Genomic DNA, 27225 nt, shown 5'->3' with positions numbered 1-27225 from the left:
ATTTTGTTCTACATTCAATTTTAACATATAACATGAATTTACAATAATATTTAATATGAAGATTTTCTTTATTATTTAGTTTCAACTTAATTTTTTTTGTTATCTGCGATACTTTACCATGGAGAGATTTTCACCATAGATGAATTTCTACCTTCAGGGCAAAGATCTCCATTTAGTAAAGTATTGGGAAAACCCCCTAAGTTTATTAATTTGAAGAAAATTGCTGAAATGTTATTGAAAATTCTTTTTATATATTTTTGAAGTTGTAACCCAATATCAAAATGCTACAGCAGTATTTGACTTAAATGATTAATAAATGATCCATTTAAATATATTAAATTACATTAACATTATTTCACAAAGATTTATTAACAAAAAATGTTTAAACTATTTATTATGTATTATAAATTGCAATCATTTTCTGTAGAATTAATTTAAATTGACTATAGTAAAGTTACATTTCATTTTAAATTAAAAAAGTCCAAATAATCTATTTAATTTAAATTTCTTCTAATGCGGTTCTATTTTACGTCACTGCCTCTAATATTTTCTATGGGAGGGTATTGCATTATCAGTGGCTGGCCATGTGTGGTGCTGGGCCTACTTCTGCTTTGGCAGTAGTAACTGCTGGTTACATAGATGCCGGCTGAACTGGGGCACAAAATCCACAGCTGCCATCTTGTAAAACATATGGATTCTGCTGGGTGAAATATGATGTCTCTTTGGTCAAGTTTTGGGGTATTTTGTGCCGCAGGTGCAAGGACCTACCACACAGGTGGGGTACCATTTTTATTGGTAGACATGTAGAAATCCAAATAGAAGAACCATTCTTAAAACTATTCTGAAAGCTTTGGTGGGGTCAGGCAATTTGTAAATTAAAAAGGTTTTATTCACAGATATCTGAAATAAGGCACTTTTACAATATTGCATAGAGCAAGCAACCAGGCTACAGCCTACTACATATTTATGAATAATTGCTATGCCACCACCCCTGCCGAAAGGTCTGTCACATCTTTGGATGCTGTAGCCTGAGAGTAGCGCCAGAAGGTGTTATATGGTTCTCACTAAAAAAGGTAGTACTGTGTATTAGGACAAGAGGAATTCAAAATGCAGGGAGTGAGTCCCTCTACACCATCAGAGACTGTTGGGTAACTCCTAGCTATCTAACAGTGCCTCATCCGAACCTCTAACCTTCCTGGTGTGGCAGGTGATTGTGGCAACCTCGAACATGACAATATGATCCCAAGGGAATCGTGCAAACAGATCTTACCCCTTTCATTGTCTACTCATGCATGCCTGTGTTGAACATAGAAACAATACAAATAAGGTTTTCAATATATTTATGGAAACAATAGTAATCTTGCATAAAAAGAGTGACCTGCGCATATTAGGCAGATGAAACAAAGCAAAGTAACCAACATTACGAACGTGCAAAGAATAAACAGCCTAACCATGACAGTCTTATTTCTATATATATCTATATCCTTACCGATCACTACACCTACTCTGAGAGCATTGTGGGTGTATGATCTGCCGGATCTCTTAGTGTAGCCTGAGACCCATACCTGGATGACTTGATTTGAAGTGGGATTTGCAATCCTTCGCTGCAGGAAAGGAGATCAGCGTTACACATTAATTCCAGGGCTGTTGCGGATGGAATGCCCCTTTCAAGGAATTTGGCTGTAATAGCAGGATTGAGCCAGTTTTCAGTAAAAAATACCGCTTCGGGTAAGTTGTTTTGATCAGTTCATATACTCAACATGTTTGCAAACCAGTAAGTGACAATTTATAGCCGACATTTTAAGCAGTGATTATCCAGGGCAGAGAGCCTTTAAGGAAAACCAAAAAGATAAGCAATCTTCGTGCGGGACTTGCCTCAATTTTAGTATTGTAGATGCAGAGTACGTGATCCAATTTCTCATAGGAGGGGCAGCATTCCTGGTGCCTTTCACAGTCCAGGCACAGATGGACACTGATGGTATTGCCTTTGGCACGTCTGCACATTGGTCCCCTTTATATGCTGGTATTGATGGGAAGGAATTCAAGTTTGAGCTCTGCCTTGTACAACTAGCGCACCACCAAAATGGCTGACAGGAAGTGAGAATGCGGCAAAGATTTATAACTCAAGTGATGCTTCAGAATGTACACTCCGGCCTTGATCAGTTCCCCTTCCCAAAGTGCAAGTGCAAGAAAATGGCCTGGAAGGCCTTCAATAGAATCACTACGGCAAAATCACAAAGTCAAATTTAACAGCAGCACAGTAAAATCACATGTTGAGTAAGAGTTAAAAACTCATAAAAATAAGCTAGATCTAGAGTATGAAATGACCCCTTAAAACACTACTCTTGTTAGGGAAGTAGCCATCTAAGTGGGACAAGCACTTGCGCAGCGGTCCCCTTTATATGCTGTTGTTGATGGGGGGAAGGCAGGATGTGTCAACAACTAGAGCGTTTTCTTCCATACCTGACGGCCCCACCAATATGGCTGACAGGAAGTGAGAATGCAGCAAAGATTTATAATTGGTATGAAGCACCAGAATGTATGCTCCTGCTCTGATAAGCTCCCCTGCCCAAAGCATAAGAACGCGGCCTTGAAGGCCTTCAATAGATTCACTATTAAAAAATCACAAAGTCAAATTCAACAGCAGCACAGAAAAATCACATGTTAAGTAAGAGTTAAAAGCACATAAATATAAAGTGGATCTTGAGTTAAAATGGCCCCGTAAAACAATACTCTTGTTAGGGAAGTACCCATTTAAATGTGAAGCTCATGGCCAGGTCACCAAAAAGCTACCTTCTTGATCTCTTTCTTAATGAGACTAATGCTGTTGGGAGACAGACGCATTACAGTGTGTTGTTCCCATAGACGTGTCCTGAGAGGGTGGGTACATGCAACAACATAAATTCCAAACCATCAATATTTAATAAAAGACATTCACTAGTTAAATCAAATTGTGACGTCCTGAAAGTCTGAAATATATATATATTTTAAAGGGCTTTAGCAGCTTTGAAAATCTGCTCAATAAATAACACATCTTAGATCATGCAATTGCTTTCCTACCTATGAGTTTTTTCAGAGCTTCATTCATATCTTTGTTCCTAAGACTGTAAACCAGAGGATTGAAAATTGGGATGAAAGCAGTGTACACAATGGCAAGCAGCTTGTCTTTATCTGGTGAATAGGAGGATGCAGGACGCACATATATGCAGAACATATACACATACAGAACAGTGACAACAGTGAGGTGAGAGGTGCATGTGGAGAAGGCCTTGTACCTCCCCTCAGCAGAGCGAATGTTTAGAATTACACGAATTATATAAATATAAGAGGTAACAGTTAGTGAAAAGGGAATGAGACCTGCAAAGATAGCTTCAACAAAAATCAGAGCTTCAACATCATGTGGATCACTGCAGGAAATCTTCATCAGAGCTGTGAGATCACAGAAGAAGTGGTTGATGAGTCTGGAACCACAAAAGGACAATTGTGACCCCAAGACAGCATGGGGAACCATGTCCAGAAATCCAGGCACCCAGGAAAAAGCTGCCAGAAGAAGGCAGGATCTCTTGTTCATGATGTCAGTGTATCGTAAAGGGTGGTGGATGGCCACAAAGCGATCATAAGCCATGGCTGCAAGAAGGTAGACTTCTATGCTTGTGAAAGACAGAAAAAAATACATCTGGGTTATGCAGCCTGCAAAGGATATAGCCCTGCTTTTTTCTAAGAAAATTGCCAACAGTTTTGGAAAAGTGACTGTTGTGCTACAAATATCTAAAAGGGACAGGTTCTGGAGAAAGAAGTACATTGGAGTTTTCAGTCGAGGTTCCACATTTGCAGTCACTATGATCACAAGGTTGACAGAGATGACTAAAAGGTAAATAAATAGAGACACTGTGAAAAGTAGTGGCTTTAGCTCTGGTCGAACAACAAACCCAACTATTATGAATTCCTTCAGGGTTGTTTGATTTTCCATATTCTCTTCGTACTTTATCTCCTGGAAGACATTGATTTTAAAATTAAAATAGGAATCCTAATATTGACTATATCACATTTAAAGAAAGTGCTAACTGGACATTCTAGTGATACAGAACTTAAGGTGCAGCTAGCCATTAACTATATGGGCCTTATTCACCAAATTTCTAGTACTATACAACAAATTGCAATTCACAAACTACGTGCAGAGTTTTACACCTACGTAGGACCAATATGTGTATGTGCAGAGCTCTCCATCCTGACTGTGGCGTCTCAGCACACGCACGTATAGGTCTTAATAGTAAATGTCAAAAAGTATATAGAGAAGTGACTTAAAGAAGGAGCACATTTTCTACAACAGTGAACGGAATTATGGGGCAGTAAGAGGGGTTTAGGGAGGCTCATGGAGAGATTTAAAGAGAATGTCATCCACCTACAATAGAGTTAGCCAATTGCCATATTTAGGGATGGAGACATGTTGCTTACACATATGTAGTGAGTTTACACCATGGGTTTATGAATTCTCCAAATTGTAAAGTTCAAAGTGTAAGCTACCTCTGTGAATCCAGCCCTACAACTTTGAAGGGATTGTGACATATGTTGGGGGATGAGGGGTTTGTACAATCATTTCTCAAGATCAGATGTTCCGAACTCAACCTTGTTTAAATCATGTGACACGGACTCGGCAAATAAATATTGCTAAAGCGCTTTCTCCAGAATTGCTTTTTGTGCTATGCATAAAATAAATAAAACTTTGAATCAGAGGTGAGGTAGAGGCGGAGCAGGTTGGCAGGTGTGTGATAAGATTCACAAATGTGATAATCACCAATCTTTCCTAATAAGACAACTGGAATATTTTTGTGACTGTCAATGAGCCATGTCCTAATGAGCTTCAGAAGGTTATCTGAGACAATTTGTATAAAATTCCTAAGGAAAAGCCAACATTTTTTAAAAGAACAGTGGTGTAAGCGAAGGTTGCATTTTAGCTAGCTCCTACTTTATTTAGTATGATCATGAATTATATTGGTAAAAGCCTTCTAGCTTTGTACTTGGATGTTCCAGCCAAGGGTGGGACAAAATGCCAATGTTTCTCTTTGCAAACAAGACTGTGTTATTGATTTGCACTGAACTATTAATGCACCGGCTACACAAAGGCTTCAAATAAAATAATACAATGATTTACACCCAAAATACCAACTTTATTAATGTATTGAATTCAGAGCGAAATCCGAAAAACACATTTAAAATGTTGTCAGGGCTCTAGAATGACTACATTACTACGGTTATCTGGGGATTAGATGTGATGAGAAACTACACTTGGCCTAGCAGATAGGAAAAGCCCTAAGTTATTATGAGCTAATACTGTAACACTGTCCTACAGCTCTGCAACAAATGTGGTCAATGTAAATGGAGCCTTCTATCCAAGCCCACTCAAAGCTGGCAGAGCTAGGGGGACACACAGATGGAGAAAAACAAAAAACAATGTTTCCATTTCTTATTACTCTTTGGACCTAGGACCCCCATGGCTGCACCAAGGGCTGAATTGGCTTGAAAAACACAGGAGGCAGCAGCTTAGCTAGACGTTGTCTCTCCCGTGGCGGTCATTGCTTTTGCCGCCAGGTGGCTGCATGTACAACCGAGGGGGGGGGGTGCTGGAGATTCCTGCCCTATGACCGATGCCCCCAACTCCCCCTTGCTCAGCCACTGACTGAAGGTATATTAACCCTCAAGCCAATCTTGTACTGGGTCCTCTTAGGGACGGAAGCACAGCTGGCTATTTATCTAAAAGCCCTGCATGTGTCTGATCAAGTCACAGCTCCAATAAATTGCCCTGGTTCAACAACATTGCAAGAAAATGTAAAATTCTAGGTCATGGGTACTCACAAACAATTTCCCAGGGGCCACCAACCTTGGTATGTGATGTGAAGGAGGGCTGCATTAATGCCAGCAGAGTGGCGGTCAGGAGTTTGGGGGCATTGGCAATAAAGTGGGCATAGAAGAAGCAAAGCATATACATCTAGGACCTCATTTATGAGAAGTGGCACATTGCAGTGTGACAGCAGCGATGCGACACCAATGATCCGTCATATTTACAATATGACGCATCATGTCGCAATGAATGACAGATACGGCAGTATTACTGACGTATCTGTCGACGCAAAAAGTGGCACATTGCTGGAGTTGTGTCGGAAGCCTGACGCAACTCCAGCAATGTTTCTTTCACATGGGGCAGGCCCCATGTGAAAGGGCCTGCGTCACCCTTACGCCTGCTATGAGGCAGGTGTAAGGTTATGGCGCATTGGCGGCAGAGAAGTGTCGTAGTGATATATTGTTGCAGGGATTCTGCTTATACACAGAACTATGCGTAGAACCCCAGGACCTCAGTGAATTGTGGTGTACCAGAAACTCACCTCAGAACCCAGAACCCAGTATCCGGCTAGCATAAGTGTCCTATTCGTTATCCGAGATTCGGCTCAGAGATCCCAATGAAAAGACAACCCAGAACAAGCTACTTAGTGTACTCTCAGGAATGGTGGGAATCGGAAATACCTGTTCGTATATTATTCTCACATCAGTCCACAACAAGAATCAACAGAGACACGGTGTAAATAAAAAGAGTATTTTTATAGACCACGTGTCCTAAGATGCAGTACTTTGGCTAATACAAGCAGACAAATGATTAAAATCAAAACCATCAGCATCGTTACAATACCATAGAATATAAAAGGGGTGATCATATTATAATGACAGTGATATTATTATTAGGCTAGTAGAAGGTCTCTTAGGCTTGAATAGGGGACCCCATACCTCAAAGATCAGCTGAGTGAAATCACATCACAGGAGCCACAGGAGTCTTCTCGCAGGAAGGCTCGTCTTCGGTCTGAATAATAAACATGATGTCTGTGATATTAAAAGCACCAACTTTCAGGTATTTGCAGCTGCTCGTGTGTTATGGCTAAATAGTGGGTCGATCAACCTAGAGTGGAAAACATGCATTGTGTAATAACTCAGACTGTTTGTCACACCATGTACAGACCAAGGTCGCTGCGCAGAGCTCGGGATGGTAACAACAGATTGCTCTCGTGTGAGGCAAGGCTCAAGTCAGCAGTTTGTTTAAGGGATAACATGTAAACGCAGTGTCGTGCGCAAAAGCAGCAAGATGGTTTTCTAACATCTAACGTGGTTATGCTAACTTAACAATGTATGTACGTATTAAGGGAGTCCTCACTACATGCCCCCTTGATCGAAGCACTATTTAATAGGCAAGAAAAACCAAGAACGCAGAGTTCAGTTTCGACAGAGCAGAACAAGGTGTATCCAACTTAAACTTTTAGATCGTAAAAAAGTCTGAAAAACGAAAAAAGAAAAGGGGAAAAAAAATCAAAAAACCTCAAACGAATAACGGGAAGAGAAAAAAATAAAAAGAAATGCTGGGCCGGGTAGCCGTCCAAAGGCACAGTTAAAATGGACGACAGCACAGTCAATCCATGAACGTATATGCAGCATACGTAGCAACTGCTTCCAACAAGAAATCGTTTGCAGGGCCACTAAAAGTCTCAGCCATCCAATTAAGTAAAGAAAAGGAACATACGTGTTCTTCAATAAACGGAGCCTCTAGCACAATCAGAGGGCAACCGAACTGTTCCTCCAGATAGCTCATAGCTAAGAAGTCGTAGGCAGCCTTTGCGATGTCCCAATTACCCAGGATACCATGCGCCGCACCACAGGCCATAATCCGGACACCAGAACAGGCAAACTCGTGAGACACAAAGGGCCTCATCAGTCGATCGAAATCCGGCACCGGAGACACCGTATTGGTCAAGCACAAATCCAGAGGCCATTCAAAGGGACAATCCAGGCAGTGAAAAACAGGTTGCACGCAGGTGAAATAGGAATACCTGAAGGATAATCCATATGCCAGGCTCAAAGTCGCCAATGGCAGAGTACCATAATAGTCAAGCATCCTATCACGAAGAAGATGCAGACGGGACAGGCTGTCATGTGGCACAGAAAGAGCAGCCATTCCGTAGTATGAAAAGAAAAAGTAGCACTCCTGCCACCAGTGCCAGAATCAGCGGAACACCTCCAAAGATGCTCGAGAAAATAGAATGAAAAAATGCCGGAATCACACCAAAAATAGTTTGGAAAGAGGTCACGAGGCCTGAGCCTACAAGTTTAAAAAAATGAGCCAGGCTGGTCGTGGACGAGGCATTGAAAATTGTTTGGATCAAAGCTCCAAAATGCAGGGGGAGGTCAGTATTCAAAAGCGCCTGCACCTCAGTGCGAGTATTTGCAACGTGAAGGACAAATGTTTCACGAGAGGAAGTCAATGGCACCTCTTTTTGGGACAATAGAGCTCTTATTCTGCTCAACTTGTTGAACTCTGCTTTCAAGGTCGGAATCGAAGGCCAGATGGAAACATCCAGCCGCCCATGCGGGGGTGGAAAGAGAACATTATTGCAGCAGACAACCCTCTGCGATACAGTTACAATATATGGGATTCCCACTAACATCCCGCAGCAAGCTTCATTATTCAAAATTAAATAACTACCGTTTGCAAGCAGCATGAAAGAAGGCGTAATCACAGGCACTGGGACACCTCGTAGGACGCAGGCCAAATTTGGGGCTTGTACATTGCATGCACCGTGTAACTGAATGTGCCTACATACCAAGGAATGATCTGGTGTCGTGGTACATTCCTCACCCTTCAGATAAACCTCAGTATCGTCTCTAGTACATCTATACGTAAAGGGGAGGGACCAAACCTCATGTATGAAAGCGGTGCCCAGCTGTTCATATCTACCCAGAGCATAATGTTTCATACAAGACGTAAACTTAAAAAGCGCGAACGGGAGAGTGATCAACCCGTGGACTGACCACGTGGCCGAATTTAGTTCCGCCACAGAGAAAGGTAACGGTTCCAATTTTTCAATATGCAGCAATGAATATGTAGCATCCTTCATGGACATGAACCGCTGCTTCTCAGTAAGGTTAAAGGGAAGGAATAAAGATGTAGTATTTAAATAGTCCCAAGGGACCCTCCCTGCCTTTAACGTCTGCAATGTCCATGCAAACTGCATAACAGAACGCAACTGGTTTTGACCATGATATAACACAGACATATCATCATGCACAATATCAACAACTGAAGAACCAATATTGTCTAATGTATAAATTCTCGAAGAGAGAGTGTTAATGCTGTTATCTATAACGGCTAATACCTTTTCCATGTTTGCTTGGTCAATAGCTCTCAACCTGGAAGCCGCCTCAACTTGCGACAATTTCCAGACTTCGTTGTAAATAGCATACGTCCACCTTTTGGTTCTGCCACCCACAGGACCTTTAACAAAATCATTCAAATCTATTTTGTCATGTAATCTTGATAAATGAAATTTGACAGACGCCAAGGTGGAATGACGCAGCCAGGATTGACATAACTTTCCTACAGAGTATGTAGTTACTGTATGTGACGACTCAAACCTAGGGTCTACGCGTACCTGAGTATACCCTGGTTGTAGCCCTAGAAAACGACGTTGACAGGTATCAGAACTGCTTTGCCAAATTAACTAACCCTCACTATTAAACTTCGAAATATTGAAAGATGTATTTGAAACTAATGACTGCAAAGCAGGAAGGGACAGATCTGTGTGGTTAACCCAATTGGGGTAAGCGCCCAGATCCGGCACAGAAGGTGACTTTAGTTGTTTAGAAGTGGCCAATCCGAAACAGGTGGTTTGGAAGATGGTTGAATTTAAAAACAACATATGATTTGGGACAAGACAGGCACGATGTAAAGCCTCAGTTCCCTGAACCTGCCATGGTTTGGAACCCCAAACCGACTTAAGATCAATAGTAGCCTTCCATAGATCATAACCTTTGATTGACAACTCGTCCATAAAGGACTTAGAATAAAGTAACTTGGTGTGAGTTAGTCTAAACTTTGAGGTAGACTCAGGCATAACCTTAAAATAAAAGGAGCCCGGGTCGGAAACACTGAAACCGGTAAAATAAGTATACTTATCAACCAATGTAGGTGAACTGCCGAAAGAGGGAGCGGGACAGTGTTCCCATTGGGTAAAATTCACAAAATTTCTAAACGTATTCGCTTTATGCAGGAAATGATTGCCATAATGCTGAAAACAATACTGTTCCGCATAATTAGCCGCATTCTCATATAAATCTTCAGCATCAAAAGCGGCATAATATTTCAAATCTGAAAACAGTGATTCAATGGCGTGTACATCCCAATCATCAGAACGTATGTTCTGCTTAACCACATCACCCATAGAAACACGAAATACATTAGGTACATTAATGACCTCTGTAGGCCCATGAATCTGGAATTTAACAGCATCCCACGCGATTCCATCCAAGACGGGCCAGGCAGTAATATTCACAAAAGTCTGGTCTCTTTTCATGATGTGTGACGAGGAGTGGGGGGCCAAAGTTCCATTGATAAATCTAATTGTCGATCTCTCTTTGAGATAGTGGCCATCCACCAAACGGAAAAAAACTATTACAAATCCAATGGACATAAACAAAAAAATACTGAAAAGCAACAACCAGATGTATGTCCAAGGGGTTATCAAAAAATGTCTTTTAAACCAGCTTACAAAAACAGCAATGTTCGATGGGGGAGTTGAGGGCAGTGAGTTAGTGTCAAAGGAGAAACGGGACTGGCCAAGCGCCGTAGATTGTAAAACAGGTGAGTGACCATGTGTAGGATAAGCATACTCAGTCTCTTCGGGCAAACCACCAGCCGGTGGTAGTAACAAGGGATCAGTAACTGATTGCATCTCGATGGCAACATCAGACAAGGTGTTAGAAGCAGGAACCAACACTGAATTTCTTTGCATCGTCTGGCATGAAACTGCTGGAGTCAGACTAAGAAGTATCGGCCACTCGCTGAAGTTTGACATTTTCAATAGAGATGTACCTGTTTTCTTTTCGACCAGGAAGTGGAGGTAAAATGACTGTTCTTGTACCCTGCACTCCAAGCACTGGAACCGGTGCACGATAAGAGGGGCCGAACTCCTTCTTGTTCTCCACCTTTTCACGGACCAGGTCTCCAACTCGGGGTAGCCAGCCGACTACCGGTATCTGAACCTCAGCTTCAGACGTGGAGGGCAAGTGTTCCTTCGAAAGAGTGTCTCTGGCTTCTTGTAGAGTCTTCAAAACAGCACAGTGATCATCTACGTCAAAGGGTGCGGTCGACGCCGCCATGTCTAGACCATCAAGGTCCGGAACAAACATTCTGATTCCGAAGAGCATCATGTATGGGGTCCGCCCACCCAGAGACCTTCTAGGGAGATTATCAAGTGCACGTTGGACGTTATACAAATGGGCTAGCCAGTTCCGGCCTGTGCCTAAAACACGTGCTGTCAATGATTGCTTTAAGTCACGGTTCATTCGCTCCACCACACTATTACCCTCAGGTCGGTAGGGGGACGAAAATTTGACTAGGACCCCCAAATTTCTCATAGCCTCCTTGTAAGCCTTAGAGGCGAACGCAGGGCCCTGATCAGAATGGAAGGTACCACACGCAAAAGTTCCCACAAAGACACGCAAATCCCTGATGACAGTCCGCGAGTCAGCACTCCTTTGTGGCCATACCCAAAGAAAACGTGTGCACGAATCCACTGCAACCAAGATATACTTGTACGCAGTATCAGAAGAAAAAGGACCGCAGTGATCTAAATAAACACAACCAAATGGCTTATTAGATATGTACAACTGTGTTTGTGGTGGGCGCGCAACAGTAGAAGGTTTAATCTGTTGGCAAATGTCACAATCAAGAAAATAAGCGCGCGCTTGTTTATATAAACCAAACCACCTGTAACGTTGTTGTAACAGAGATATAGTAGCAGACACACCGGCGTGGGCTGACGCCAACCCCTTGTGCGCAGCTAGGATCAATGCTGGTCTGCAGTCCGCGTTGGGAATAATTCTGTCACCAGGGTCGTTAATCCTCACTAATGGGACGTTATCAGGACTTAAATGATAAAAATAACGAGAAGGAAAACCCTTCGGGTAATCACTTCCTTTCTCTGTAGCAGCAATAGCTGCCAAGATGTCATCATCAATCTTACTTTTGGATCTTGTAACTGCTGCCACTAAGTATGTAGCCACTGCTGTTTTTGCTGCCTCGTCAGCCAAGCTGTTGCCGACAGCATGGACACCAAGTCGTTGGTGACCAAGAGTATGAATAACATTCACGAGAGGGGGACGTTCTTTAAAGTCTGCCACTCGAACCCAAAGCGTTTTATGCTTAATTGTGCTAACTTTCGTGTCTCGATAATCATTCTGAGACCAGAAGTGTAAGTTGTCATTGTAGGATTGGACACAATAGAAGGAGTCACTCACTATAAGAGTAGTGACCCGGGGATCAGCAAACTCCAGTGCAAGCACCAGAGCCCGAAGCTCCGCCAATTGCGCGGTACAATCACCCAATGACTGCGTATGCACTGCATCAGATTGGAATTCACCATTTACGAATGTACCTACGACAATTGTGCAAGCCGCTGAATAAGCGTGCTTTGATCCAATTGCGGGCTGCGCAGACCCGTCAGTGTATATGACACAATGATATTCTTCGAGCGGGCGCAAAGACAGAGGAGCCGGATGAACGAATTCATACTGCAAGTGCTCTTGAGTCTGTAATGAGGCGTCAAAGATATAAGCGACATCTGGCGACGTCAGTGTTGTGGCCCATTGTATCCACCGTGGATGCAAAGCTTTAGAATTTGGTACACTTGCTTTAGTCACTGCCTCTAAGGCAGGCTACGGTGTTACAACCAGAATCTGTTTCCCATGCGACAGTGCGCGTTCCTTAAGGATCGCCATCCGCACAGCAGTCAGAACTTTTTCGACCGTGGAAAAACGTAATTCAGCAGAGGTGTACAAGTGTGATTTATACGCAATGGGGACTGTATCGCCCTCATTAAACGTCAAATACGTGAAACCCACGGCGCCTGGCACTATTCTTATTACCAGGTTAGTGCGGTTATCACGTGTCAGCAAGTACTGTGAAGCAAGAAGATCAGCCTGTAAAGACTGTAATATAGCAGAGTGTTCTAGCTGCCAGCTAGACTTCGAAAACGAAGGTTGTACCAAGGCGTAAAGTGGCTTGATACGCTGGGCATAATCAGGAATGTACGTACGTCCGAAATTCAGAAAGCCCAGCAGAGATTGTAATTTCTTCAGTGTTGTAGGAGCACGTAAACATGCGCACTTCTCCAGAAAGTGGGGAGCTAACCCCTTACCTTCATTGTTGAGCTCGTAGCCCAAAAACAACACTGTATATTCCGCGATGTGAGACTTCGCAAAATTGAATTTGTAGCCATAGTCAGCAAAACTCACTATAATATTGTCGACATGAGACAGATGTGGCATCAGCTCATCATCCGTGAGATAGATATCGTCAACATAGGAGTATGCGTCGGGGTCAATTCTTTCTAAGAGATAAACCACGCGAGCGGAAAACACGCCAGGGCTATTTTTGTAACCCATGGCTAATCTCGTAAACTGTTTTTGTTTGCCGCCCGAAGTAAACGCCGTCCACTGGCTACTCAGTGTGGACAGGTTGTGGCTAAAAAAGCCATTGGAAATGGCAAGTGTCGTTTTAAATCTTTTACGCACGAGACTGTCGACTAATGCCGAACTGTGTGTATTCTGTACCGCGCAGGTCCGGCAATGGGAGTTTAGGTGCCTGTAATCCAAAACTAAACGGTACGAGCCGTCAGGCTTCGTTACAGTGAATAAAGGGTTATTCATAGGGGACACACAAGTTTCAATAACACCCTGATATTCCAATTGTTCAAGGATTGCCGCGACGTGTGGCCTAGCTTCACGACGCATGGGATATTGGGGTTGAGGCTGGGGCATAGACCGCAATGGAATCTCATGGCAGGGGGACAACCGGTCCCATCCCACTTGAGTACGATACACCGCCGGCGCAAGCGCAAGCGCCTACTCCCCAGCATACACTTCAGCTTGGTCCTTAGGCACTGTGTGCGGAAAGGACGTTAGGATTACCTCCTCCCCTCTAGGAGCTTCCAAAATGAAGGCTGGGGGCCAATCTGCCTCCGCTAGGAGGATATCATAGGTGGTGGTCAGATTATCCCAAAAGATCCCCTTTATAGTACGTTGTATGTCACCCTCAATTAATAAGACTATTTCATAAAGTCTGTCAGGGGGAGCCACTCTGGTGTCAGCTGTTTCAACAGTAACCAATATATCAGTTGCTGTCACCGCCAGAAATGGACGCAGAGCTTGACGGACTATGGTAATTTCCGCTGCGCTGTCCAGTAGCGTCAGCGCCCATGTCCGGATCTGAAGCTGTATCCGCACTATCTGAGGCATACCTTGCCGTCAGAGCCGCCACTTTCTTCTTCTGAAACGGGGGTCTTTGTCGTGCAAATTCGTCCTGCTTGCCTTTACCCTCAGTCTGTCGGGGTTGGTCACGCTGTTGTGGAGCACCCCGACCTTTGCCACCGCTTCCGCCACCGGACTGTGAAGCCGATGTTTCCTGTGAAGAACGAGGAGAACGTTGTTCAGAGACCTGAAATCTATCAGGAGACTTAATAGTAGCACGATCTCGCAGATCATAAGTGCGTTCACTACTTGACTGTACGGGAGAGGCAGGCCGAGAGCCCTGTTTCTGCTGCTGCTTTCCCTGTTGTTTTGACCGCCAACTTTGTTTTGGAAAACTTGGTCGGTCGTCCTTACCAGAGGCTTCCGCCTTACCCTGCTGCTTTAGATCGGGAATTTTGATGACAGGCTTAACTCCTAAAGAGCTACGACCCAAATCTCGGTATGCACCTGAGATTATTTTCGCAAATTCCTGCGGCTTATCCTCTTCAGCAACTCTCTTCAGTTCATTACGAACCTGGAACTGCAAAGCATCACCCTTAAGGTTTCCCATTATCATGGTAGCCACCAGGTCAAACTGTCCGAGGAGCCGCATCCCTAACTCTATTGCAGACTCCGCACCGTGGTCCTCTTGAACACGTTTAATAACGGAGGGCAGCATTAACATAGACGGAGTACCAAAGCACTGCGCGTACGTCGCTGCAAAGACCTTACCCCAGTTAACACAATCATCTATGTTGGGGACCAAGTCTTTAGGCAAACTAATGGTAAGGATCCTGTGTTTCTCCACAGGAGTTGTATTCGGGTAAACCGCTTCTATTTGTTCAAATTTTTCAGCAAGCCAAAAGGGAAAATCATCCCTTGTTTGGGGGCGCTTGCCCATAACAGAATTAACCATAACAGGACTAATGACCACCGCGTGATGATCATTAGGTTGTCCCGCAACAGCAGGTGCCCCCACCTGCACAGTGCGCGACACATACTGCACTAACGCCCTATAAACTGTTATAAGGGCAGTGTGTAGTACACTCAACTCAGCCACCGCCACCGTGAGGTAACGGGGATGAGGCGTAAATCCGGCTAGTACCGGCCAAGTGGCCCCCGCAATTGATAAAGGGCCCATTCTCGGCGGTATAACCACATGGGGAAGGGCGCCATTAAACCAAATCTGATGTTGCCAAGCAGATATTGGTATTTCCTGTGTTCTATACGGCGTATAGTTCGCTGGCACCGCAGTGGCAGTGTAAGAATGAAAGGTATTATCGTCCTCACTTACTGCCGGAATCGTCACCCAAGAGTAGAATAACTCAAAAGGATGAGCCGCATCGGCTCCTACCACAAAGATGACGTTCATGCCAGTGTCCGGCACCCCATACTGCGTCAAATGACGTTTCAGAGCTGCACGGCTATGCGCCGCTATTTCTACCGACATTAGGACAAACTACACTCGAAGCTATCAGTAGCACAAGGGTTCAATAACCTTTTTAATGATCAAGCTTGAAGGAACCTATATCAATAGAACTAGGTAGGTTTAAATCCGTCAGACTTGTTATCCGGAAACAAGAATGAGGGTGTTGTGGACGAATATAAGCACTACTAAGGCGATTCAACTCATAGACCAAACGTTAGGTGCGCCATGTTGCAGGGATTCTGCTTATACACAGAACTATGCGTAGAACCCCAGGACCTCAGTGAATTGTGGTGTACCAGAAACTCACCTCAGAACCCAGAACCCAGTATCCGGCTAGCATAAGTGTCCCATTCGTTATCCGAGATTCGGCTCAGAGATCCCAATGAAAAGACAACCCAGAACAAGCTACTTAGTGTACTCTCAGGAATGGTGGGAATCGGAAATACCTGTTCGTATATTATTCTCACATCAGTCCACAACAAGAATCAACAGAGACACGGTGTAAATAAAAAGAGTTTATTTTTATAGACCACGTGTCCTAAGATGCAGTTCTTTGGCTAATACAAGCAGACAAATGATTAAAATCAAAACCATCAGCATCGTTACAATACCATAGAATATAAAAGGGGTGATCATATTATAATGACAGTGGATACTACCACCTTCCCTTTATTAAGAAGCTAATATTATTATTAGGCTAGTAGAAGGTCTCTTAGGCTTGAATAGGGGACCCCATACCTCAAAGATCAGCTGAGTGAAATCACATCACAGGAGCATCAGGAGTCTTCTCGCAGGAAGGCTCGTCTTCGGTCTGAATAATAAACATGATGTCTGTGATATTAAAAGCACCAACTTTCAGGTATTTGCAGCTGCTCGTGTGTTATGGCTAAATAGTGGGTCGATCAACCTAGAGTGGAAAACATGCATTGTGTAATAACCCAGACTGTTTGTCACACCATGTACAGACCAAGGTCGCTGCGCAGAGCTCGGGATGGTAACAACAGATTGCTCTCGTGTGAGGCAAGGCTCAAGTCAGCAGTTTGTTTAAGAAATAACATGTAAACGCAGTGTCGTGCGCAAAAGCAGCAAGATGGTTTTCTAACATCTAACGTGGTTATGCTAACTTAACAATGTATGTACGTATTAAGGGAGTCCTCACTACAATCTCATAGATTTCACTGCAACACTTCCACAGGGCTATGTTACGACAGAATGCCCACCCTGCATACATTATACCTGACGCAGGTATAATGTAGCGCAGGGCTTTACAAGGTAAAACTATATGAGCCACTTTGTAAATATGAGGCAATGTGGCACATGGTTTACACCGCCGCAGGGTCATGAAAAGTGATGCAATGCAGCATAAAACAGGCGCAAGTGCTCATAAATAAGCCCCCTAGTGTCTGAATTGCACAATATGAGCCCAAAAATTGGGATTAATCCCAGCTACTCTTCCTAACTATAAGAATCTCGAAATACATGACTTCAGGATGTGTGCTGGATAAAATCTAATTCTGTTTTTGACTAAATGAACCATAATTGTATTCATGTATGATATAAATAAACGCCGACCAAAGATTGCATGTAACAACTACATTCATGTTTGAAAAATATCACTTTATAAAATAATGTATATTTCTCAATATACTGATATAATCTGATGCACTAAGGTGAAACGGTTCTGCATGTTAATAATATACACTATTTGCATTTTGAACAGACTTTATCATATGTTTGAACTTCTGCCTCAAAGTGTCTTTACAAATTAAGGTGTTTCTAAATTCAAGCTGTGATAGACAACCTAGATACTTTTTCTTAAACTTAAATTAACCGTCACATCAATGCATACCATTTTATTTAGCGTCTTCTTAATGTTCATTCGGAGTCGAGTCCAGTGCTGCTGTTGGCCAGGGGGCGGCATGTAAACGTCAGGGGGTCACATGCGGCACCTGGGCTGTACTTTAAGAATCACTGACTAGGTTGTGCAGAGTTGTGGACCATTCATAAGACAATGAATCCCCTAACCCTAGAGCTAATCAATGGAGTTTCATCAGGACCAGTAGTGGTGAATAGTGTGGAAGAGGTGCACAGACTAAGTGTAGTGGGAGGGGTAATAATCACCCTCTCACCTTCGAGCTGGCGTCTGGACCGGGCAGGTTTCCAGTGCCGTCACCTGAGCAACCCCCCTAGATGGTGTGGGCCTCCTACGCCGCTTTAAACTCAAGGAGTAATCCCAACTCTTTTTATAGGTCCAGTGCAAAGGGGGCACAACAGACTCCTTTACCACACATTACCTGTTTAGGAGACACTTAAACCCCCCCCTGTTGCCTAGTGAGAGGGTGATTATTACCCCTCCCACTACACTTAGTCTGTGCACCTCTTCCACACTATTCACCACTACTGGTCCTGATGAAACGCCAGGGATCATTTTGACCACATAAAGGCGCGAAACATGTCGACCATTTTCTCCAGTTACCACAGACACATTACGTCTTGAAAAGTAACAATTTACTCACGATTTTTATTGTACCAAGGGTACCTCTTTACTAAAATACTCCCCTAGGTAACCCTTAGGTATTTTTATCTTTGCACACACTACCCTCACCACTGACCCCGGTACTCTCCCTCCACACACCCGCATGCACCCATCGGCAGCTCTCTAAAAGATCTCCGCTAAAGAGACCCTTCGGGGGACCCGTAGGGCATTGCACCGCTGGCCCGACGAGGAGCACAGCCCGATGATGAAGCATGACATCCTTCGGGGTGTGTGAGGGCAACAAGAGACACCTTTGCTGTCTCCCCCCATCCGGAGTACCTCACCCTAGACCAAAGCCCCCTAGATCTATCTCTTCTTTTCTCTTGTTGTGGTTGGACTTGGTTGACCCACGACCATACCCACCCCGGAACAGTGCCTTCTAGTGATTACCACACCGTGTTGGTGCAACATACAGCAGAGGGACAGGGGGATGGGTTTGCACTTTAAGCCATGCTGCACATACTGATGCAGGTCTGGGGGTCTGAAGCACCGATGCACATAAACTGATTAATGGACTTGCACAGTAAGAGGCGATGGAGCCAACCTGTGTTATTCACCCATTATCTGTTAATCCAAGGCAGCAGTGAGGTATGTTAGCGTTCATACAATGTTCAGAACACTTTGCCAAGTAGAGGCAGAGGCAGGGTTTAGATGATATTGTATTGTATCTGCTTATTATCTCGGGGCCTAATTTATGGCATTTAGCATAGGGCAGCACAGCAAGGGCAGGAATGCACTGTATTTAGGGAATACGATGCATTCCTGTCCCTTCCCCCTGTGCTGGTGCCGTGTCGGCAGCCTAGCACCAATGTAGGGCCCCTTGGATGATGGTGCAAGGGAGCCTCCATTGTACGCAGGATTGTTTTGTGCCTATGAGGACCTTTCCTTAAAATGCAACACACACTAAAGGCCTCATGTAGGTAGCATACCAGTTACCACTTCTTAAATACCGAACGTTACCGAATCGGTATTTAAGAAGTGGTAACTCGTATGTAGGTAATGTGTCGGTATTTTTTACCGATTCGTTAAAATTTGGTAATTACCGAATCGGTATTTACCGATTCGGTAATGAGGCATACCTTCCCATTGAGGGGAAGGTATGCCTCATTACCGAATCGGTAAATACCGATTCGGTAATGGGGGAGAGCATGCAAGGGTGGCAGGGTGTCACATTGACACCCTGTTGCACCCCTGATTCGGCCATGTGTGCACATGTGGCACACATACATGCCCTAAGGGCATGTATGTCTGCCACATGTGCACACTTCTAAGCGCTTTTAAATGCTTTTCCTCATCCATACATTATTTACCACCAACTATTAGTTGGTGGTAAATACCGACTCATAACAACACCCACACACTCCCCCTACATCTCATTTCTGGATTCGGAATTTACCGAATAGGTAAAATTACCGATTCGGTAATATTACCGAATCGGTAAAATTACTGATTCGGTAAATTCCGAATCCAGAAATTGACCCCCCTACATACCAATAGCCAAAATACCGGTCGGTAACGGTATAAATACCGAAAATCGGCCGTTACCGACCGGTATTTGGCTACCTACATGAGGCCCTAAAAGAGGAAAAAACAAGGAGAAATGAACATATATCTCCTTGTTACCCCTCACCTCGGGAGGCGTATGGCTTGGATGCTTCCACAGGTTTAGATCACTTTGTAAATCTGGGGCAGCGTCAAATTCCGTGGATTGTTGCATGGGGAAACCCTCTGCACCACCCATGGAAGGCCTCCTGAGCACAGAGTAAGGATACGCAGCGATTTACGCTGCATCGCCTCACTCATGATTTATAAGGCCACAGAAAAGTCACACAGGGTGGCTTTGCGTGGGTTCATACATTTTTATGAGAGCCCTGCGTCATGCATGCACCAGGGTGTTATAAATAAGCCTCTTAGACTCTGCAGGGGTGCGATCATTTGGTGTCTCTAACTACTGGACTATTCCCAATCTGTAATTGACACCTGCTCTGAAAGTCTGGCACAGCGGGCAACATCGGTTTTCTTTAAATGTTAGGATTGGAAAGTCCAAGAGTGCGAAGGTAAAAAGTGAAGGTGGGTGGGGAAAAGTTGGACTGTGAGGGAGCGTTGTCACTGGCAACTGACCATAATACATTAGCAACTAGAAGATGTCCAGCTCGTTACCAACGAGTGATCACAAACAGGTGCTGCAGCCCAGGACGGCCTCTGAGGCGCAGCTTCTTAAACATTGGTGCAGAATCCAGAGGGGCCTCTTGTCCCAACATCTCTGTGCAGAGCAACAACTCCTCGAAGGGACATGCAAAGCCTGGCTCATTAGGTGCAGACTCTTTCGCTCTTCCTTTCTGACAAGTTTAGGCAGTGTGTGAGTGTGCTTTACTCTTTGAAAGTTTATTAGGAGCACGCTTGACTATAATTCCGCCTGGATATAATGTTTCTATTTATTATTTTACAATGGTATGACATTGTGAAATGTGTGGCATTTTTCAGTTATGCCCCATGTACACATTGTTCTGCTGTTTTTTGAAAATATTAGTAGTGAAAAAAGTCTTTTTCATTCTTTTTGCTCAAAATAACATCATCATTGTCGCAATTTACATTTTTTACCTATAAAAAATGTTTGTTTTAGAATGTTTCTCCCTCAATTAAATAATTGAAAATGTCTTAATTAGACGTTATTATTTTATCTGAAACATCATGACATTTGTGCAGGTGAAGTTTTGCAATGTACACACATAGAGTTTTCATCAAATCATTAGAATTCTGAAGGGAAAAAGATGGCCCCTTTGTTTTTGCTAACAACAAAGACATATGCGTTTCAGTTCTAAACAAGTGTGAGGCTCATAGAAACATCCAGTCGGTGTCCCAGCTGCACCCAGATGCAGAAGCCCAGCTCCCATCCCTGCTTCTCAGCACACTTACCTACTGCTTGAGACTCAGAGGTGGCAGACAAGAGATGAGAGCCCATCCAGGGCACTTTATGTCTAATAGAAACATCCTCTTCGCTGTCCCAGCTGCACACAGATGGCAGAAGCCCAGCCCCATCCCTGCTTCACAGCACACTTACCTACTGCTGAAGACTCAGAGGTGGCAGAGCAGAGATCTGGGTCCATCCAGGGCACTTTATGTCTAACAGAAACATTCTCTTTGGTGTCCCAGCTGCACACAGATGGCAGAAGCCCAGCTCCCATCCCTGCTTCTCAGCACACTTACCTACTGCTTGAGACTCAGAGGTGGCAGACAAGAGATGAGAGCCCATCCAGGGCACTTTATGTCTAATAGAAACATTCTCTTTGGTGTCCCAGCTGCACACAGATGGCAGAAGCCCAGCTCCCATCCCTGCTTCTCAGCACACTTACCTACTGCTTGAGACTCAGAGGTGGCAGACAAGAGATGAGAGCCCATCCAGGGCACTTTATGTCTAATAGAAACATCCTCTTTGGTGTCCCAGCTGCACACAGATGACAGAAGCCCAGCTCCCATCCCTGCTTCTCAGCACACGTACCGACTGCTTAAGACTCAGAGGTGGCAGACAAGAGATCTGAGTCCATCCAGGGCTCTTTATGTCTTGCTGAAGGCACCAGGGAGGTGGCTGCAGGTTTGTTTATTCATTTCTCACAACTGGCTGCCCTCTTGGCACTACCCACCTGGCGGTTACTTTATGGAATTCTAAGGGGGAAATTACGTCTGGAATTGTCCCTGGTGAACTGTTTCCCAGCAGAGCCCATCAGTGCCACAAACCTTTTGAAACATTCTTATCCTGAAATATATTGTACAAAATTGGTTTGCAGTCAAAGTGCCAATGCAGCAGCCCTAAACCTCATGATTCTCCACATCACTCCCTCCACTGCAGGTCATAATCAGAAGGCATTGCTATAAACATTTCCACAGATAAATGCCCAGTCTACTGTTTAGAACAAGGCCTACAGCATTTTAGGTAATGTGAGGTATCTCAGATCTATGGCAGGGCTGCTAAAAACAGTATCACTGTTGCAAAGGGGACCATTTCTGACAAGATTGCATTTATCAAAGCATCACACAGGATCACCAGTGGTGACCACCCCAGCGCATCAGACATCAACAGTATCAATAAGAAATCCCTCCACATGTGAAATGAAATAAAACCACAGCAGCAAGTGCCCTGTGGTACCAAAGAAAGAACATGAGCAATAATTCTCATCATTTGTGTTATTATTCAAATAACAATATTGCATGCATTTTTAAAATTGTGTCTCCAAATATAAGATTGAGTGATAGCAAAGTTAGTTTTCATTGTAGGTAACTAAAATAAATTGCCACAAACAAAACCTTGCCATTTTCTGACATATGCATTTTTCCTTGAAAGTTCATTATCGCCATTTCATGTGCTAACTATTTAGTTGCTGTTCTGATCCAGTTGCCGGTGAATGTAGCACTCTGTTGAAATATATGTTCAGAAGCTACTGCCTGGCACCTCGCAAGCTACTGATGACTTGTGTCCTATATTTTGGAAACATGATATACAACAGAGGAGAAAATATGGTAAACCCTTGTCTATGGCCTGATAGAATGGAATATTCTTGTCAAATGCATATGAAAGGCATTCGTATTTGCCAATTTTAGATTTAACACTTTAGGTTGTAGTTCACTTCATTGTCTGCTAATGTCACCAAAAGCAAGACAAATGATATTTTGTGTTCTATGGTTAGGTTATACTAAAGGAGTGAGCAATTCTTACTTGGAACAGAGAAATGAATCGCATACAGAGCTCCTTCCCAATTTTGAAATAGAATTCTAAAAGACTCATTATGAGTTGGTCATAATTTGTTGTCCTGACACCAGTGTTATGAAGGTGGAATCTCCACATCAGGACAGTGTCCCTACACCAAACAAATGGCATTACATGATTGACACGTATTGGACATAAAATGATACCTGGGCTCATTTACATACGGCAAACCTAATTATGGGTGGCGAAGACACAACGTAAGACTCATGCCAGGAAGAAAATGACTAATCGCGCACACATCATGCTGGTTATGACTAAAAACTGGAATTTTGGTTTTGGAAGTATTTTGGAACATTTGGTTCAAAGTAGCTCTTGAACTTGAATAATCAGCAATTATAAAGTTGATTTTGCTAATGTTAACAATTTTACTTTAACACTTTTTCTTACTCTTCCAGCTGTGCCCTAAAAAACATTCAATCCACTATGTTTACTCCGAAGCCTATCAAAAATGTCAGCTACTTTAAAATTCTCAAACATTTCTTGTAGCACTTTAATTTTGAGTGTGTTCCCTGCTTATGCCCATCATAAAGACAAATAGATTGTTGCTCTTAACAAGACAAATTCTCTGTTCCTTTACAGTGTCGTGTACCCACTTTTTTATGGTAACACCGTGTTAGATATCCTAAGCCAAAGTCAAAAACCTTTATTGTTTTGTCCTAAATCTGGGACAACAAAAATATACATATAGACAATCAACACTTCACAAATTCATCTTCCATTTAAGCCGAATCAAACGTAATAGTTTGCAGATTCAATGTGCGTACAAATGTCAATATATATTTATTGTAACACAGATCGTTTCATTTTCTGGATTGTTTAAAAATGCAAACTTTTTCAACAGTAAAAACATATTGCATAAAAACAGCCTTGGTATACTTTAAACGAACACTGCGCAAAGCTGGACACACAAAACAACATGGTCAAAGTATTGTACTCCCTCAGAGCAAAAATCGCATAGTCTTTCTTTCATGTCTTTCCTGTTAAGATTCTCCCATGCCACAATAATATTCCCTAGTGGCATCATATTTATTCTTACAAGGAGAATTGGGCAGCAAACTCCATGGCCCAAGTTCCTTTTCAGGTACAGTTGTAAACATTTGATCATACACTAGGAACACATATTTTTACATTTACCCTTCACTAGGCAAGATACCATACCAGCATCCATGCTAAAAGTGGGGAAAGATTATTTTAGAAAAGATTTAATTTCCAATGCAGACATGGAAACAAATGCCTCTAATTGTAGCTCAAATAGGTTTAAGGTAAAACACAATTCTGCAAAATTTACTATTTGATCTCTGCAAAATAAATATGTCTCTCCGCAATAGCTTCCTTAAGGAATTTTCCTCAGAATCTATCAACCCCAGTTAAACCTATCTCGAGGCCGAATGCACAAGTTGCAGCTAGAGAATTCAGTTTACACAATTTACACTGATTTTTTTCTCTCAATGGAGTCCATAAAGAACCATTTATCTACATCCACTGACTCGAGTGTATATCAAATATTTGGGGGATTTTTTTCTAAATGGTACAGTGAAAGTAAAGAGGAGAAGTGTCTACAACCATGGCATTATCAAACAATATCAGACCATATGCTTAGTTCAAAATGTTAGTGATGAATTGGTATAAATGACTGTTTTTGTTTAGGTTTGAGCAACATATTTTCTATGAGTGTAGCTATGTTTTGGCCACTTTCCCTTTTCTCTTCCCAAAATACCGTGAACATTACAACTTTTTAAATTGCTGTTTGCTTTTGTAAACTAATATTTTGCTTTTGTGGGTATTAGTTAAAAAAAATGGTGTTCTCCATAAACCTTTAGGTGGTCTAGTCTCTTTTGCAGGCCGCTGGGGGTTAAATAGAAAATTAAGATGTCATCTGCAGCCAGGAGACAGGACCATTCTTATTCGCCTACCTTAGGTGCATCTCCCCCAAACAAAACGGCTATACGTCTACCCTTGTGAGGTAGGGATCTATCTCACTGTCTTCAAGAAGGGGGATCACACCTAGCTCATAACAATATGGGGGTTAAAACCATGGACCAATGAAAAGCATCTTTTTTTTAAACTGAGTTAGGAATTTCATCTGAGCCCATTACACGTGAACATATTCATTTTAATATGAAACTCCTAATCGGTGTTGCTGATAGCGGCCATAATAATTTACAGAATCGGCATGGAAAAGCACTGTAGTGAAGCCTCCATGTTCAATCAATCAATCAATCAATCATATAATTTGTAAAGCGCACTACTCACCCGTGAGGGTCTCAAGGCGCTGGTCTCAAGGTGTTGGCTGCATGTAGCTTGTTTATAGTACCCATGGTATCACTAATGAGGGCCTCTTTGCTGGAATCAAAATCTTCTGCAATCAAATTCCAAAATCTCCATATGTTTTTTTTATACCAGAGAGCGATCCATTTGGTTTTTTGGCCTTTTTCTATTTAATTTTCTTTAAATTAATATTTTTTCCTTTTTCAAAGGAGTAAAATAAAAATTGGCAGCTAATATGAGGATTAACATCACTTGAAATGTCTCTAATAAATGTATAATCAAGTGAGTGAGATAGTTGTATAGCTATAAATTTACCCAAGTTAATTATTAACAAGTTTGTTTTCGACCCCCCAAATTCATTCAGCCAGTACTCAAACTTTGCTAGTGTTTTTTTGGGAGAGCTCATGGTGTCCTCTATGGTTTTGCTGAGGTTGGTACTTAAGGCCTCCGCTCTACCTGCATCCCAATAAGTACACCCATTAGATATGTAAAAACAGGAACTACTTCTTGGTTCCAAGGATTAGATTGTCTACGAATAAATAGACAGGAAATGGTAGAATCGTATGGTCATTCAAATAGAAAGACAACAACCCAAATGTCAAATAGCACGCAACTGCATAGCTAGAATGCACAAACATGAATTTCAGCTATATAAAAATTTAGGAGGAATATCATTATTAATACTCCCTTTTGGCAATTATTTTGTTGTTTTCTTTCCAGAAATTCAGAAAGCATTTGTCGTCTAGCATCCACTTTATTGTCTCGCGGATGGCTACGGAGAACCATGCCTCCGCGTAGCCACAGGTGACCCGCTGCCCCACCCTCAGCAATGGCGGCTCGTACCTGGCTTGCTGGCAGGCGTATTGGTGATTTCTGCTGGGTGATGTTTTAGGCGGTTTCTGTGAGGGAAGGCAGGTCCTGGATTTCGATACCGGGACAGGGCGCGGAGCGAGTCGAGGCGCCTGGATTGGGGTTTCCTTTTCCCAGAATACTTCTGCTCCAGCTCCGGTGCTCATATCTAGGAGGTGCGGCGGTAACAGGAATTCGACACTATCGGGGGGGGCGGAGGCCTCCGCTACTCTGGCAGCATCGTCCGAGAAGGTGAGGAGGAGGTGGGTGCTTGCTTCCCAAACGGCAGCTGGGATCTCTCGGCGGCTGCCTCATTGTTTGCTGATCCCCTGCGGCTCTGTGCCAGCGGCTCGGTCGAAGCGGGAGGCTGGGAGCAGCTAAATGAATAGTGGTCGGCTGCTCTCTGTCAGAAAATCGCTTAAATTAAAAGAGGCATTAGCAGGGAGAGCCTCCTGAACATTACGGAAATTAATAGAGAGCTTCCTGGAGAAGTATATAACTTAAGGTGCGGAAGATCCAAGGGGTAATCTGGTATTAAGAGGGCCAATGAGACTGTGTGTGGGGCAGCAAATAAAGGCAAGAACTGCGAAAGGACAAGAAAAAGACACATTACAGCCAGAGAAACAAAAAGAAACAAAAGAGGCTAAGAAATGGGTAAACGTTTGAAGCATGTAAATGTAGTCGCCAAAATCGACTCTGCTGCCCGTCTTAAGGCCAAAACACGTCTAGCTCAGGCAAAAGAGGCGGCACGTCTGGCTAGTAAGGAGAGTACTACCAACTCCTACGGCGTTGGTAGTACCCTCGAGAGCTCAGAGGAGGACCTGCTCCCCATCATCTCTCCGGAACAGGAGGAATTATTGATTGACAAAACAAATATGAGCGAAACCGCAGTTATTTCAACCAAGTCCCAACAGGACAATTTGGTAACAGAGGGTCTAAAGAAAGGAAAAGAGGCAAAGCAATTTTCACTATTCCTGAAGAAAGCTACCCTACAATCCCCCTCTCCAAGCTCTAGTCCAATTCTGAAATTATCTAAAGGCCCATCAGCAATACCAGTGT

General features: G+C 43.2%; 1 protein-coding gene across 1 annotated transcript; it reads right to left on the bottom strand.

Annotated features, from left to right (window-relative positions):
* Nucleotides 1-3040: 3040 nt before the first annotated feature.
* LOC146813281 (olfactory receptor 5AR1-like) lies at nt 3041-3970 on the bottom strand. Its single transcript, XM_085615358.1, has one exon. The coding sequence runs from the start codon at nt 3968-3970 to the stop codon at nt 3041-3043; it is 930 nt and encodes a 309-aa protein (XP_085471484.1).
* Between the last annotated feature and the right edge of the window lie 23255 nt (nt 3971-27225).

This window comes from Triturus cristatus, chromosome 7 (assembly GCF_964204655.1).
Source record: "Triturus cristatus chromosome 7, aTriCri1.1, whole genome shotgun sequence".
Classification (NCBI taxonomy): domain Eukaryota; kingdom Metazoa; phylum Chordata; class Amphibia; order Caudata; family Salamandridae; genus Triturus; species Triturus cristatus.
Note: the sequence above shows the minus strand (reverse complement) of the source record. Positions and strands in the feature narration are given on the sequence as shown.

Coding starts and splice junctions, on each gene's coding strand:
- LOC146813281 (XM_085615358.1), bottom strand. CDS start 3,970: ATGGAAAATCAAACAACCCTGAAGGAATTCATAATAGTTGGGTTTGTT.